We start from the raw sequence: 17,399 nt of genomic DNA on the forward strand, positions 1-17,399 counted from the left end.
TTTTTTTGCGGTACGCGGGCCTCTCACTGTTGTGGCCTCTCCCATTGTGGAGCACAGGCTCCGGATGCGCAGGCTCAGCGGCCATGGCTCACGGGCCCAGCCGCTCCGCAGCATGTGGGATCTTCCTGGACCGGGGCATGAACCCGTGTCCCCTGCATCGGCAGGCGGACTCTCAACCACTGCGCCACCAGGGAAGCCCCTGGTCAGTTTTTTAATGAGCCTCAGTAAAGGATACTCGAGGGATAAATTGTCATGAGATTAAGAATTCATTCTTTCTATTGAAGATGTTCCAACTTCCGTTTTGAAAAAAACCTTCCAAGAGATGAGCCATTTCTTTTTATAGTCATCAGGTTCCAGGGGCCCATATTTTTAAGGTATTGGCCCCATGAATTGGTGCCCAAAGTCATTGTTAAGAAATTAGCAGCATTTTGCTGTGTATTGATTCAGACAAATATCAGAGTGGAGGAATAGAGTGACACTTAGCTGAAAATTTGAAGAAACAGTATAATGTATTATTTTTTTCCCCAGGATTTCTACTATGAAACCTATCCTAGGGAATTCCTTGGTGGTCCAATGGTTAGGACTCCATGCTTCCACTGCAGGGGCAGGGGCCCTGGGTTTGATCCCTGGTCTGGGAACTAAGATCCTGCAAGCCTTGTGGCACGGCCAAAAAAAAAAACCTATCCTGAAGGGTCTGAAACAACGTTTTGCAGGAAGGGTTTCCAAGTGAAGCAGATAAGTGAATAATTCAAAATTTGACCCAGTAAAAAATATCAGGATATTTAATTGTAGCACTTCTGTTGTTATAATTTATATTACTCTTCCTTTCAGAATTATCATAGTGATTTGATGTAGATGATTAAACAGATGACTAAATGCTTTCCATTTAGAAGAAAACAGGTTTGATATTCTCTAGTTTTAATAGCAGAATATCGTGTGGGGTGGATTCAATACTTTAAGTCCCAAACAATTGATTTTTGGACTAAGACTAGGTATGCCTAAATCATGACTTTTTGTTACCCTTTGTTTAGATTGTTCTAAAGTGACAGAACTTTAGAATTGGAATAAAAATGAGGCCACCACAGCCCGGAGAAGTGATGCCCTCCCTCTCCAAGGTCAGACAGCTAGTTGGTAGCAGAGTTAGCAACATAAGGGGTTCACTTGACAGATTTAAATTATTTTTTCACCTGCTCTGACCTTTCTCTGAAAATCTTCTGGCCAGAGTACAGAAGCCCCTCCTTTCCCCATCTGTGCCCAATGAAGAGTGTGCTAGGTCTGTGAACTCCTTAGCTGGTCTGAATGCTTTTTGGAATAGAGGGGTCTATAATTCCATTCTAGCAAAGACGTAGAGGGAAGCACTTTCTGGAATAGGGAACCCCACCTGACTCTTCTTTCTGAATCATTCCAAAATAATAAAGTGGTTTCAGTGCCAGAACTACTGGTTGTGTTCCTGTATTTGTCCTTTGCTCTTAAGTAACTCAAAAGTTACTTAGCCTTTGTCTCCCTTTTGTTCTGGGAGCTTTCACTGTTTCCCCCTTTGATCCTTGCTTAGAAGTGTTCAATCAGGATTTTCTCCTTGGGCCTCTTTCTATCAGCTTTCTCAGATTCTTCCTGTAGTTAAAGAACATACAAACATGGCTGCTCTCTGTGGGGATGAAGGAAGCCTGTGTGCCTCACACAGTGTCTGGCCCAGAGCCTGTGCTCAAATGTTTGAGTGAACTGACTGACTGAGGAGAAGTTTCAGAATCAGCAGAGGACGTTCTTTGTCTTTGATGTTCTGAAACAAAACTTTAAAAGACCATACAAATTAACATTAATGTCTTTCGTGCTATTAAAGAGCAGGTGACCTCTGACACTGTTTGCATGGTATAGTAACCCAGAGTTTCCAGCCCACGTTGTAGAAAAACATCGGTAGCCAGCTGATTACCTTGGTTGTCCCTTACGGTGAAGTTGGGGTTGTTAGCAGCCTCAGGAGCCAAGCTGTAGTAGAAGTGCTGGCCATTGCGTGGGTCATCTTGGTCCACTGCGCTCACTGTCTGGATCAGCTGAGGGAGGGACATGAAATCAGGTGAGTCAGAGTCAAAAGAAAAGCTTCAAGGGCAGGGGGGATCCCAAACCCTGAAATCCAGTAGTAGATTGTTTTACCTAATGAGGACATCCTGAAACTTCCCTCGGCAGTCTCTGTGCCATCACACAGTGCAGAATTGAATTTTGGTTTATTGTTGGGCCTGAGTGTGTTAACAGGCACACGGTAGATGATACCTAAATGCCTCAGATGTTAGACATCGACATAACACACTATTCTCACCCCAGGTCTGGCCCCTTTTAGGCAGTTGAAACAGAAGACTTTGAGTGAAATAATTCTGGGATGCCACAAGGTCCTGCCTGTTTCCCAGTCTTTTTTGTCCCCTCGCCTCACCTTCTTAGCCTCACATTTGGGTTAATATTTCATGGTCAGATTGCTATGTTTGAGAGGCCTCTATTTAAAAATGACCAGTACCTAGTGGGAAGTAAGCAGACACTACATTGATTGTGTCAGCTTAATGGAAAACAGATGTGAGGGGATGGGTCCCAGAGCAGTCACTCTTTGTTGGCAGGAAGGGGAGCTAGACAAAGTGTAGAGCACAAGACCCCCAGGGTGGGCTTTATAGAACAGACTGGAGTCAGAAGCAAGGCTTGGGGCTGAGGAGAGGAAGAGGTAGAGCGGCTTCCCCTTGAGCTCTTTGGCCAAGATTTTGCCTTTTCCATGTGTTTTTCAAAGTCATAAGTTACCATGAAGGTTATGAAGATCAGGATGGAAAAGTTCCTAAAGAAAGCAGTGAGAAATAACACAGTTGAAACACTGGCAGGCAGACTGGGGGCATATAGAACAGGTGTCGAAGGGGTGGTCTCCTTCCTGTGTGTTTGCTCTCTCGCCAACCAACGGCACAGACTCCCCCCACCCCTCTCAGGCCTGGCCCTGTAGACACCACACTCCTGCTGTCAAAAGCTGGCTATTAACAGGGTAGAAAATGGAACATTCAGGGTCAGCTGGAGGGCTGAGGTGGGCTTACTTGGTCTTTCTTTCTTCATCTGTAAATTAAGGAGGTAATGCTACCCTCACAGTATGCGGAAGATTAAATAACAGAGGGGAAAGCTTCCAGCGAGGGGCCTGCTGGTAAACATGGTGTTACTCAGACCCCCTTCAGTGAAGGACTTTATACCTTCACCTGTCAGTCTCTTTGGCGGTTGCCTCAGTTGCTGAGAGCCACCTACCCACAGTCACCACATTCTTCCAGGACAATCCATATCCCGTGACTGATGCGATAGTATAAAGCCTGGCCATCCCATTTCAACTCAGGAGAACCCTAGTCCTAGAACTCTTTGAAGTCATCCAGGGCTGTTAGTGGGTCTGCACTGCAGCTGGACTTCTCCTTTTGCCCAGTCTTGCAGAAGTTCTTCCCTTCCGAGGGCACTGGCCCCAAGGGCATGCCTTAATAAACATCTTAGACCAGAACTCCATCTCATTTATGCCTCCTGGTGAACCCAGCTGGCAGCGGGGCTCTGTTGAATCTAAAGGTCGGAGGGATGGAGTTGCAATAAAGGAGAGGGATCAGGAGAGCACTGAAGATAAATCTGCCCCACAGTCCAGCCTGGCGTCAATGCTGCTCATACACGAGGGTCACCCCACTGCCCCATTCCTGCCGAGACAAATCCTGTACATTCCGTCTTGCGCATGGTGCCAAACACGTGATGACATGTTTCTTCATGAATGTTATAAATAGGTGATTATGTATAACTTGGAAAACAGAAAGTCATTTCAGAACATCTGACCTATGAAATTGTATATATGTATATTGGTGAGGTGGGGACCTGAGGCATATGATGGGTTGGTTACAGGGCTTTAAAGAATGGGTGAGCGATGATACAGGTCGGGAGCACCAGAGCCTGCTCTCCTGGCCTCCCCTCTCCTGGCAGGTCCAATTTCATCCTCAGCCCTACTTGCCATTCAAGATTCTGCTCAGCAGGTTTCACGCCGCCCTCAGCCTGCACCAAAGACGTCGTCTGATTTCTTTCTGGGCTTCGTTTCTCCCTAAGAGGAAAGCACACATCCCAACTCGGCAGATACAAAGCTAATGACAGTGTCTGACAAATCTAACACAAGGAGGCCTGATTCTTCATAAACCAGACATACCTACTGAGCTGCGTGCTTTTGAAAATCTTCAAAACATGTCCTAGAGCCAAAATCAAAGAGTAGGGTTTACGTATCTTGGGCTAAAGATGACAAATATGACAGACTATGATAGACTTGTGGCTCACAGTCTGAACTTGAAGTCACAGATAAACCATGCTTCAAAGGACTGTATAATAAATAGACAATTAGAAGATAAATGTAGAAATGGGAGGTGTGCTTGTGTGCCGCAAAAACAAGAGAGGTGGTAACATGCTATTAACCTGTCCTTCTGGACTTCCCTGGTGGTGCAGTGGTTAACAATCCTCTTGCCAGTGCAGGGGACACGGGTTCGAGCCCTGGTCCAGGAAGATCCCACATGCTGTGGAGCAACGAAGCCCGTGCGCCACAACTACTGAGCCGGCACTCTAGAGCCCACGAGCCACAACCACTGAGCCCATGTGCCGTAACTAGTGAAGCCCGCGCGCCTAGAACCCATGCTCCGCAACAAGAGAAGCCTCTGCAATGAGAAGCCCGTGCACCGCAATGAAGAGTAGCCCCCGCTCACCGCAACTAGTGAAAGCCCACACACAGCAATGAAGACCGAACACAGCCAAAAATAAATAAATGAATAAATAAATAAATTTATATATATAAAAAAACCCTGTCCTTCTATTCTGAAGCCTGTTAAGAAAAGAAATGTTTCACTTTGGGGAATGAGGGGTTTAATTTATTGTGCTACTATTACTCTTTACATGACAGATTAAAAATTAGTTTCTTGTCATATTAAAATATAAAGTATTATGTTTGTCATATTATAATGATAGTCTTATATAGTATAAAACAAAAAATTATGTATGGTGTTTCTATAATATATAAGTAAATTGTCATGTTACAATAAAAAAATCATTAAAGTCCCAAATCCCTTCACTCAAATCTCAGCTACCTTAGCACAGTAACTATTGCTATTTTTGCATCCTGCCTCCCAATTTTTGTTCACATGCAGATACAGTTTTACATAACTTCAAGCATGTACATGTAGTTTCTATACCTCCTTTCTTATAATAACACAGATCATTTCTTATGCTGGAAAGTCTTCTTTGTAACTTTATTAGCTGCATAATATTTCAGGTCTTTCTAGATTAGAAATTCAATAGATATGGAAGTAGAATTATCTTAGACTTGTTGAAAAAAAATTTAGGCATGCTATAGACCATTGCACTGGGTTTCAAGAATCAATGGATGAGATAATTTAGATGAGAAGGACTACAGGACACATTTTTTTTTCCCCTGGAACAAGGGAGTCACTTTTTCTTTGAGTAGAATGGTGAAGATGTGTTGAGTCAATCTTTGGTGAGTTCAGGAAGCTAATAAAAGTTTTGGTTGTATAGAGAGAGTCTGTGCAGTGGGATGTTGCAGGAGAGTGAGAGAAGTGGAAGCAAAAGCTGTGTTACAGTCGGAAAGCGTGAATTACCAAAGCGTGTTTCCTTGCCATGTGCACCCAACGTCCCCAAACCGGAATCCACAGGACCACAAAATATGCTCGGAGGAAATACATTAGGGAGGACTGAAGAGTCTTACAAAAGCAGGAGCAGAAGAGGAGAGATTGCCTGTGATCTGAGGTATGGAAGGCTGGGCACAGGGTGGGCAGCAGCCTGACACATACATTAATAACGTGGCCATTCCAAGCACAGTTTGGATGTTTTTCAGTTACACCACTTGGGATTTAGTCAACCCAGTATTCATTTAGGTTTAAAAGAAGACTTTAAAAAAATACACAAATATATCTGAAGATTATGAAACTAAACCTGTTTCAAATAAGTAGAAATTTGTTCCTTCAGATGCCTTTCCTCTCAAAACTTTACATGACATGAGTGGTACTAAGAAAATGGATGTTTTAATTGAGGGAGGGGAGAGTAGAATTACCTAGGTAATTCTGGGTAACGAGATGTTCTGAGAATAGGGCAGGCAGTCTGTAAACTTGCTGCCAGAAGGAAGGGAGGTAGGAAGATATAAAAACTAAACTTTCCTTACTACAAACACTTTCAAGGATGACCGCTAAAATGAGAAAAAGACTCTCCTTTTTTCTCCTGATCTTCATCTCCATGGTCCCTCATTTCCAGGACCCAGAGCACATGTTACTGCAATTGGTTCCGTACAGTTCAGTTACAAGGTGGGTGACTACCTGGCTTCACAGGTGAGTAAGCCACCTTGATTCACAACCTTGTTTAGATTATAAAATGTAATGGAGGCTCGAAATAGTTGTCTTAACAAATAAACTTGCAACATGATATACAGAAGTTGGGGACTCTCTTTTGTAAACTTAGTTTCTGGAGTCTTACATTTCTTTGTTGACAAATCTGGTTATCTGAAACAGTCGTTTCCACATGTTGGGGGTTAACCCAGGTGCACCCTCACAGGCTGCCTTACCTGCCCTGCTTTGGCATTCTCACAGACAAAAGCTTCATAGAATCTGGGGAACTTTGGAGCATTGTCATTCACATCTAAGACTTTGATTGTGACAGGAACGCTTCCAACCTGGGAAGGATTGTCTAAAAGCACACACAAAACAAACAAATACCAAAGGTGAGGAGGGTTCAGAAATGCAAGAAAGCAGCTCTTTGTTGGAATAGGTATTTACCTCCTCATTCTGGTTTTTAAAGGAATGGATAAAGTACATGGAAATAGCAACACAATGGTGCAAGGGTTGCCTATTAAGAGTGTGGCCAGAACATAAGCATGGGCAGGACGAGTTTTGTGTTGGAGAGTGTGTGTGATATCAGGAGGTTGAGGGGAGGGATGAGACTCGGGGTCGGGGGGAGCAGGTATCGCAAAATGAATCTTAAAAAGAGGTTTTGAATCTCTCACTTGGCTCATGCTTCAGATTCTAGAATTGAAGGCAGGTCGCACCCTGAGCTGTGAGAGTGGCACCAACAAGCTCTTTCCCCAGGAACTATACTCGGCATCCAGCTGCCATATCTTTGAACTGTGTCTGTGAGCATTTGTGCTTTTTTTTTGCTCATCCGTTAGCAAGATGTGTCCTAATGTAATTGCTTCTTCGTTTTACAACATTTTGGCTTACAAAAGGTTTCATAGGAACACTTTACTTTTGGATAGTGGGAAAACCTGTAATCAGTTCTTTGAATTACTGTTTCAGAAGGTTTCAAGTTATTCATGGGATCACAGATAACACTGCACATTTATTTCCACCTATGGAATAAGGGAGATAGTATAGGACACACCAAATCTGTATCTTTGTCTGGGGTAGGAGAAGTTACTCGTAGTCACTTATGGGGAAATATGTCCTTTTGGTCTGTCTTTTGCTTGGCGTTACCACACAAAGATAATTTCACAGCCCCACTAGTGCCCCTCCTGCCTTTTTCTGTTTTGGCCACCATCCCAAGAAGACAAAATAGAAATCATAAGACACAGAAATTATGCATAGTAAATAATTGCATTAAACCTCAGAATGCCCTGTTCTTTTGGTTCATTGTTTTTCTTCTCTCTCAAGAATGTCTATTCTGTGTTTTTCCCCTGAATATTTCTATTGCTTGGTTACCAAAAGTGCTGCCATATTTACATTTTTTTCATTGTAACTTGGTGTTGCTTGTTTATACAAGGAATAATGAAAAATTCAGGAAAACGTAAGAATAAATGTGATCCATAGTCCTACCACCAGCGAGCTCCATTATATGTTATGTATTATATTACATGTGTCCAAACTCTCCAATACACACACACACACACACACACATACATACACACACATGCACTGAAATTAAAGAAAATAAGAAAGTTGAATTTAGAGCTTTAATATTTTAGGGCAAGATTATCCTGTATCATTGAAATATACTTTGAAAGCATGGGTATTAATATCAACATGATAGTCTCATTTTACTGTGTGGCTGTACCATAATTTATTTAATCAAACTCCTATTATTAGACATTTAGGTAATTCCCCCCTATTTTAAAATAACAATGCAGTGGACATTTGGGTACATAAATCTTTGTTAATATTTATGATTATTTCCTTAAGATAATTATTAAAGGAGAATTCTTGAGAAAAAGAGTATGAATATATTGGGGGATCTTAATACAAAGATTAGTTACCAAATTGCTCTCATGAATGGCTGTACATACTTCTGCCAATATGTTAGTATTTGTCATTTCCCTTAATCTTTCTCATCACTAGGTGTTATGAAAAATATGCAATGTAGTCATATATAACCTAATTTGTGTTGAGATTATAATAAATATGTTAATTTAGTTTTTGTTAGTTTTCAATTTTATTTTTAAGTTTATGTTAATAAATCTGTCTTTTGTTGTAAGATGTCTGAAATTCTTAAATGCATGTATGTGTATATGTATGTGTGTAATAAGGGTGATACGCTATAAATGTTTCCTTTCATCCAGTAATAATATTTTATACTATTTGTGCATTCCTAATCTTATTAAAGATTGAAAGCCTCCTAGAGTTCTCAGGAATTTTCCCTTTTCTTCATATAGAGGTGTAGCTCTTTGATTTAAGGATGCTATTTTTTGTGCTGCTTTTGCATGTTTTATTTGTGTGTTTTTATCTGTAGCACAGGATTAGGTATATAGAAGATCCTCAATAAGTATTTGAATTAATACATTCATTCACTTGCGTAAACCAGGATTTCCATTCCTTTCCATAAAGAAGATAATTTTTGTTTCAACAAGCTCTAGAAACTTCCACTTTCTCCAGTGCTTCTATTTTGTCACTATATGGAGAGAAGTTTTTTTGTTTTACTTACTCATTTCCATAGCAAGGACAGTGATATTATGCCAAGAAAACTCTTCTCGGTCAAGGGGTCTCGCAGTCATTAGGGCACCTGTTGTAATGTCAACATAGAAGAACCTTCCAGGGTCACTGCTTCTGTCAATGGAATATCTGCAAAAACAGAGATTACACACATTGTTTTATTTGGATAAGCATTCTGTGGCATATTCCATAAGAGAACTGAGTGCATGCCATGTGAAACAGGATAGTTCTCAGTTATGGGCACTTGGAAGACTGCATTGCTGTTTTCTCTGTCCAAAAACCCCCCCCGCCCCCCCCAAAAGAAATCCCCAAACACAAAACAACAACAAACTATTACTGCTTTAATTTCCTCATTCATAAAATGAAATAAAACAGGGTACCAAAGAGTTAGGGTAGTTTTACGCTTTTTAAAGATCAATTTCAGCTATTTAAAGCTTAAAACTGCCCTAAGACTTTTGGGACACTATGAATGTCCGCCCCTACATATCTTTGTTCAAAAAAAATTTTATTCAAATAAGTCCAGAAACGATAAATTGGAACTGGAAAAGGTATAGTTACGTGGTTCTGGTTCCTGTAAGTTGTATCACCTATTGAGAAGGAAAGATTTGAATCAGGTCTTTTGTAAAGATACTAATGACCTGCTGTCAAACACACTAACGGTATTTGCTAGATAGGATGTCCTTACCTATGGAATGTTACTAGCAAGATGGACCAGGTCTGTCTAGGTTGCTTATTGTAAAGAAGCCTGGAATTTATGAATTTATTGGGCGCAGCGTGCTGGAAAATGTCATGTGAGCTATGTAATTAATGGGGTATAAAAAGCAGATGTTCCGTAATCAAAATGGCTCCTTCTGTTCAAGCATTGCACTTCATCCTTTGCTTACACTTTTCATATTCAGTGTGGACCAACATGCATCCTTATACAGGAAAAAGAAGGATAGTTACAGGCACCTACACCTGACAGTTTCAGACCTATCTAGGGAAAGAATGCTTAGCTCATATTTTGCTGTTGTTTATATCCTTTGAGTCCTTATTTACCTTGATACTGTGTAAGACCTGTAATTCCTGTTGAATCTGATTTGGCAGTCTGACCCTTTGTATTATCTCACCTAAGTTGTCTTACCTGGTGTCCATATTAGGAGATTCACTAAGTATGGAGGGAGTCTCAGGCATCTGTATGTTTAAAAACCTTCATAAGGGATTTTGATATGTAGCCATGATTGAGAACCATCCTTTAGAATCTTATGTAGTCCTTGGTAATGGCCAGTAGTTATGATCGCTGCTGTTTATTGAATACCAGGCATTTTATAGCTTCTTTTTAAAAAACATACATATATTTTTAATATCTTTATTGGAGTACAGTTGCTTCACAATGCTGTGCCAGCCTTTGCTGTACAACAAAGTGAATCAACCATATGCATACATATATCCCCATATCCCCTCCCTCTTTTTTTTTACATCTTTATTGGAGTATAATTACTTTACAGTGGCGTGTTAGTTTCTGCTTTATAACAAAGTGAATCAGCTATACATATACATATGTTCCCATATCTCTTCCCTCTTGCGTCTCCCTCCCTCCCACCCTCCCTATCCCACCCCTCTAGGTGGTCACAAAGCACCGAGCTGATCTCCCTGTGCTCTGTGGCTGCTTCCCACTAGCTATCTATTTTACATTTGGTATTGTATATATGTCCATGTCACTCTCTCACTTCGTCCCAGCTTCCCCTTCTACCTCCCCATGTCCTCAAGTCCATTCTCTACGTCTGCATCTTTATTCCTGTCCTGCTCCTAGGTTCTTTAGAACCATTTTTTTTTTTTTTTAGATTCCATGTATATGTGTTAGTGTATGGTATTTGTTTTTCTCTTTCTGACTTACTTCACTCTGTGTGACAGACTCTAGGTCCATCCACCTCACTACAGATAACTCAATTTTGTTGCTTTCTATGGCTGAGTACTATTCCATTGTATATATGTGTCACATCTTCTTTATCCATTCATCTGTCGATGGACACTTAGGTTGCTTCCATGTCCTGGTTATTGTAAATAGTGCTGCAGTGAACATTGTGGTACATGTCTCTTTTTGAATTATGGTTTTCTCAGGGTATATGCCCAGTAGTGGGATTACTGGGCCATACGGTAGTTCTATTTTTAGTTTTTAAGGAACCTCCATGCTGTGAGAGTGGCTATATCAATTTACATTCCCACCAACAGTGCAAGAGGGTTCCCTTTTCTCCACACCCTCTCCAGCATTTATTGTTTGTAGATTTTTTGATGCTAGCCATTCTGACTGGTGTGAGTTGATACCTCATTGTAATTTTGATTTGCATTTCTCTAATGATTAGTGATGTTGAGCATCCTTTCATGTGTTTGTTGGGAATCTGTATATCTTCTTTGGACAAATGTCTATTTAGGTGTTCTGCCCATTTTTGGATTGGGTTGTTTGTTTTTTTGATATTGAGCTGCATGAGCTGCTTGTATATTTTGGAGACTAATCCTTTGTCAGTTGCTTAATTTGCAAATATTTTCTCCCATTCAGAGGGTTGTCTTTTCGTTTATGCTTTCCTTTGATTTGCAAAAGCTTTTAAGTTTCGTTAGGTCCCATTTGTTTATTTTTGTTTTTATTTCCATTTCTCTAGGAGGTGGGTCAAAAAGGATCTTGCTGTGATTTATGTCATAGAGTGTTCTGCCTGTGTTTTCCTCTAAAAGTTTGATAGTGTCTGGCCTTACATTTAGGTCTTTAATCCATTTTGAGTTTATTTTTGTGTATGGTGTTAGGGAGTGTTCTAATTTCATTCTTTTACATGTAGCTGTCCTGTTTTCCCAGCACCACTTATTGAAGAGGTTGTCTTTTCTCCATTGTATATTCTTGCCTCCTTTATCAAAGATAAGGGGACCATATGTATGTGGGTTTATCTCTGGGCTTTCTATCCTGTTCCATTGATCTATATTTCTCTTTTTGTGCCAGTGCCATACTGTCTTGATTACTGTAGCTTTGTAGTACAGTCTGAAGTCCAGGAGTCTGATTCCTCCAGCTCTGTTTTTCTTTCTCAAAATTGCTTTGGCTATTTGGGGTCTTCTGTGTTTCCATACAAATTGTGCAATATTTTGTTCTAGTTCTGTGATAAATGCCATTGGTGGTTTGATAGGGATTGCACTGAATCTGTAGATTGCTTTGGGTAGTATAGTCGTTTTCACAATGTTGATTCTTCCAGTCCAAGAACATGGTATGTCTGTATCATCTTTACTTTCTTTCATCAGTGTCTTATACTTTCTGCATACAGGTCTTTTGTCTCCTTAGGTAGGTTTATTCCTAGGTATTTTATTCTTTTTGTTGCAGTGGTAAATGGGAAACGCTTCCATTTCTCTTTCAGATTTTTCATCATTAGCGTATAGGAATGCAAGAGACTTTCTGTGCATTAATTTTGCATCCTGCTACTTTACCAAATTCATTGATTAGCTCTAGTAGTTTTCTGGTAGCATCTTTAGGGTTCTCTATGTATAGTATCATGTCATCTGCAAACAGTGACAGTTTTACTGCTTCTTTTCCGATTTGGATTTTTCTTATTTCGTTTTCTTCTCTGATTGCTATGGCTAAAAATTCCAGAACTATGTTGAATAATCGTGATGGGAGGGGGCAACCTTGTCTTATTCCTGATCTTAGTGGAAATGGTTTCAGTTTTTCACCATTGAGAATGATGTTGGCGTGGGTTTGTCACATATGGCCTTTATTATGTTGAGGTAAGTTCCCTCTTTGCCTACTTTCTGGAGGGTTTTTATCATAAATGGGTGTTGAATTTTGTCGAAAGCTTTTTCTGCATCTATTGAGATGATCATATGGTTTTTATCCTTTAGTTTGTTAATATGGTGTATCACACTGACTGATTTGCATATACTGAAGAATCCTTGCATTCCTGGGATAAACCCCACTTGTTCATGTGTATGATCCTTTTAATGTGCTGTTGGATTCTGTTTGCTAGTATTTTGTTGAGGATTTTTGCATCTGTGTTCATCAGTAATATTGGCCTGTAGTTTTCTTTTTTTGTGACATCCTTGTCTGGTTTCAGTATCAGGTGATGGTGGCCTCGTAGAATGAGTTTGGGAGTGTTCCTCCCTCTGCTATATTTAGGAAGAGTTTGGGAAAGATAGGTGTTAGCTCTTCTCTAAATGTTTGATAGAATTTGCCTGTGAAGCCATCTGGTTCTGGGCTTTTGTTGGAAGATTTTTAATCACAGTGCTTGTGATTGGTCTGTTTATATTTTCTATTTCTTCCTGGTTCAGTCTCAGACGGTTGTACTTTTCTAAGAATTTGTCCTTTTCTTCCAGGTTGTCCATTTTATTGTCATATAGTTGCTTGTAGAAATCTCTCATGTTTCTTTGTATTTCTGCAGTGTCAGTTGTTACTTCTTCTGTTTCATTCTATTGATTTGAGTCTTTTCCCTTTTTCCTTGACGAGTCTGGCTAACGGTTTATCAATTTTGTTTGCCTTCTCAAAGAACCAGCTTTTAGTTTTATTGTTCTTTGCTATCATTTCCTCCATTTCCTTTTCATTTATTTCTGATCTGATCTTTATTGTTTCTTTCCTTCTGCTAACTTTGGGTTTTTTTTGTTCTTCTTTCTCCAGTTGCTTTAGGTGTCAGTTTAGGTTGTTTATTTGAGTTTTTTCTTGTTTCTTGAGATAGGATTGTATTGCTATGAACTTCCATCTTAGAACTTCTTTTTCTGCATCCCATAGGTTTTGGGTCATCGTGTTTTCATGGTCATTTGTTTCTAGGTACTTTTTGATTTCCTCTTTGATTTCTTCAGTGATCTCTTGGTTATTCAGTAGTGTACTGTTTAGCCTCCAATGTGTTTGCATGTTTTACACTTTTTTTTCCTGTAATTGATATCTCCTCTTATAGCGTTGTGGTAAGAAAAGATACTTGATAGATTTCAATTTTCTTAAATTTCCCAAGGCTTGATTTGTGAAACAAGATATGATCTACCCTGGAGAACATCCCATGAGCACTTGAGAAGAAAGTGTATTCTGTTGTTTTTGGATGAAATGTCCTATAAATATCAATTAAATCCATCTTGTTTAATGTGTAATTTAAAACTTATGTTTCCTTATTTATTTTCATTTTGGATGATCTGTCCGTTGGTGAAAGTGGGGTGTTAAAATCCTCTACTATGACTGTATTACTGTCAATTTCCCCTTTTATGGCTGATACCATTTGCCTTATGTATTGAGGTGCTCCTATGTAGGGTGCATAAATATTTACAGTTGTTATATCTTCTTCTTGGATCGATCCCTTGATCATTATGTGGTGTCCTGCTTTGTCTCTTGTAACAAACAATTTTTATTTTAAAGACTCTTTTGTCTGATATGAGAATTGCTACTCCAGCTTTCTTTTTATTTCCATTTGCATGGGATATCTTTTTCCAACTCCTCACTTTCAGTCTGTATGTGTCCCTGGCTCTGAAGTGGGTCTCTTGTAGACAGCATATATACGGGTCTTGTTTTTGTATCCATTCAGCCAGTCTGTGTCTTTTGGTTGGAGCATTTAATCCATTTACATTCAAGGTAATTATCGATATGTATGTTCCTTTTACCATTTTCTTAATTCTTAATTGTAGGCCTTTTCCTTCTCTTGTGTTTCCTGCCTAGAGAAGTTCCTTTAGCATTTGTTGTAAAGCTGGTTTGGTGGCGCAGAATTCTCTTAGCTTTTGCTTGTCTGTAAAGCTTTTAATTTCTCCGTCAAATCTGAATGAGATCCTTGCTGGGTAGAGTAATCTTGGTTGTAGGTTCTTCCCTTTCATCACTTTAAATATGTCCTGCCACTCCATTCTGGCTCGCAGAGTTTCTGCTGAAAGATCAGCTGTTAACCTCATGGGGATTCTTTTGTATGTTATTTGTTGCTTTTCCCTTGCTGCTTTTAATATTTTTTCTTTGTATTTAATGTTTGATAGTTTGATTAATATGTGTCTTGGCGTGGTTCTCCTTGGATTTATCCTGTATGGGACTCTCTGTGCTTCCTGGACTTGATTGACTATTTCCTTTCCCATCTTAGGGAAGTTTTCAACTATAATCTCTTCAAATATTTTCTCAGTCCCTTTCTTTTTCTCTTCTTCTTTTGGGATCCCTATAATTTGAATGTTGGTGTGTTTAATGTTGTCCCAGAGGTCTCTGAGACTGTCCTCAATTCTTTTCATTCTTTTTTCTTTATTCTGCTCTGCGATAGTTATTTCCACTATTTTATCTTCAGTTCACTTATCTGTTCTTCTGCCTCAGTTATTCTGCTATTGATTCCTTCTGGAGAGTTTTAAATTTCATTTATTGTGTCATTCATCATTGTGTGTTTGCTCTGTAGTTCTTCTACGTCCTTGTTAAACATTTCTTGTATTTTGTCCATTCTGTTTCCACGATTTTGGATCACCTTTACTGTCATTACTCTGAATTCTTTTTCAGGTATACTGCCTATTTCCTCTTCATTTGTTTGGTCTGGTGAGTTTTTACTTTGCTCCTTCATCTGCTATGTATTTCTCTGCCTTCTCATTTTGCTTAACTTACTGTCTTTGGGGTCTCCAGGTTTGTAGTTCCTGTTTTTTTGGTGTCTGCCCCCATTGGGTCAGGTTGGTTCAGTGGTTGTGTAGGCTTCCTGGTGGAGGGGACTGGTGCCTGTGTTCTGGTGGACAAGGCTGGGTCTTGTCTTTCTGGTCGGCAGGACCGTGTCCGGTGGTGTGTTTTGGGGTGTCTGTGAACTTACTATGATTTTAGACAGCCTCTGTGCTAATGGGTGGGGTTGTGTTCTTGTCTTGCTAGTTGTTTGGCATAGGGTATCCAGCACTGGAGCTTGCTGGTTGTGGAGTGGAGCTGGGTCTTAGCATTGAGACGGAGGTCTCTGGGAGAGCTCTCGCCATCGCCGATTGATATTACATGGGGCTGGATGGTTTCTGGTGGCCCAGTATCCTGAACTCGGCTCTCCCACCTCCAAGGCTCAGGCCTGACACCTGGCCAGAGCACCAGGACCCTGTCAGCCACACAGCCAGGTATGTGCGGAGTTTCTTGCCTTTTGGGAAGTCTGAGGTCTTCTGCCAGTGTTCATTAGGTGTTCTGTAGAAGTTTTTCCACATGTAGATGTATTTTGATGTATTTGTGGGGAGGAAGGTGATCTCCATGTCTTACCCTCAGCCATCTTGAAGGTCCTCTTGGGTTTAAACTTGTAATCACATTAATTTGTTAGATCTCAGAGGGGAGTCACTGCATGCCATGCAGGGCCACAGAGGAAGGTCCAGGTTTTGGTTGGGTGGCAAAGACAGGAGCAAGAGGAGACTCTAGGCCAGAGTCTTTAATGGGGTTTCTGAACTTGAGTTTACTGGTAAATAGCAGAGAAACTGCAATTCTAGAAGGCACAATGTTGCAAGTTACAGGCCAGTCTGTGGAGAGTTCAGGATGGGCTGTATTTATCTATAGCTTCTTTTTAAATTCTACAGGATCTCTAGGATGTAGGTATTATCTCACCTAACAGGAAACTAGGACTTAGAGAAGTTAAGTCACTTTCATACAGTTACACAGCTAATAATTTGCAGCTAACAGTAAGATTTGAAACATACATGTATTTATATATAAACTATTGTATATATAATATACAGTAAATTATATATAAATGATTCTGTTTCTTATATATTATATATATATAAGCTGTTGTAACATATTGGGTTCTAAATTCCATTTAAAGTTGCCAGCGGTTGCAAACAAACCTATTTTCAAAACAGAAATAGAGTCACAGATGTAGAAAACAAACTTACGGTTATCAAGGACGAAGCGAGGGGGGAGGGAGGGATACATTGGGAGATTGGGATTGACATATACACACTATTATATATAAAATAGATAACTAATAAGAACCTACTGTATAGCACAGGGAACTCTATGCAATACTCTTTAATGACCTATATGGGAATAGAATCTAAAAGAGTGGATATATGTATATGTATAACTGATTCATTTTGCTGTAAACCTGAAACTAACACAACATTGTAAATCAACTATAATCCAGTAAAAATTAATTTAAAAAAAGTTGCCAGCGGAATTCCCTGGTGGTCCAGTGGTTAGGACTCCGGGCTTTCACTGCCGAGGGCCCAGGTTCAATCCCTGATCAGGGAACTAAGATCCCACAAGCTGCGCAGCATGGCCAAAAAAAAAAAAGTTGCCAGCAATTGCAGTCTCTATCTTAAAGTTGTTGAAACTGGGAAATACTGCCCATTTGATGGGAGTAAGTAGTTTCTTTACTTTAGTGCATTGTTTTTCAATCTGAAATAAATATGGTGGGTTGTGACTAGTGTAGAAAGAACATGTATATGTATGCCAGACTGTATTCCAGTAAGGGTAAATATTGATGGTAAAACTTTTGTTTCAATATAAATAAATAAATAAATACACACACACACACACACACACACACACACACACACACACACACACACACA

General features: G+C 39.9%; 1 protein-coding gene across 1 annotated transcript in view; it reads right to left on the reverse strand.

Moving 5' to 3' along the window:
- CDH20 (cadherin 20) overlaps positions 1-17,399 on the reverse strand; it is a 208,717-nt gene that overhangs the window by 9,948 nt on the left and 181,370 nt on the right. Inside the window, exons 8-10 of the mRNA XM_029225605.1 lie at positions 8,926-9,062; positions 6,581-6,702; positions 1,928-2,045 (exon numbers count right to left, since the gene is read on the reverse strand). Of these exons, the coding sequence (XP_029081438.1) occupies positions 1,928-2,045; positions 6,581-6,702; positions 8,926-9,062 (377 nt within the window). The remainder of the gene's footprint in view (positions 1-1,927; positions 2,046-6,580; positions 6,703-8,925; positions 9,063-17,399) is intronic.

The sequence above is a fragment of the Monodon monoceros genome, unplaced genomic scaffold (assembly GCF_005190385.1).
Source record: "Monodon monoceros isolate NGI ecotype Baffin Bay Population unplaced genomic scaffold, NGI_Narwhal_1 Super_Scaffold_1, whole genome shotgun sequence".
NCBI classification, from domain to species: Eukaryota; Metazoa; Chordata; class Mammalia; order Artiodactyla; family Monodontidae; genus Monodon; species Monodon monoceros.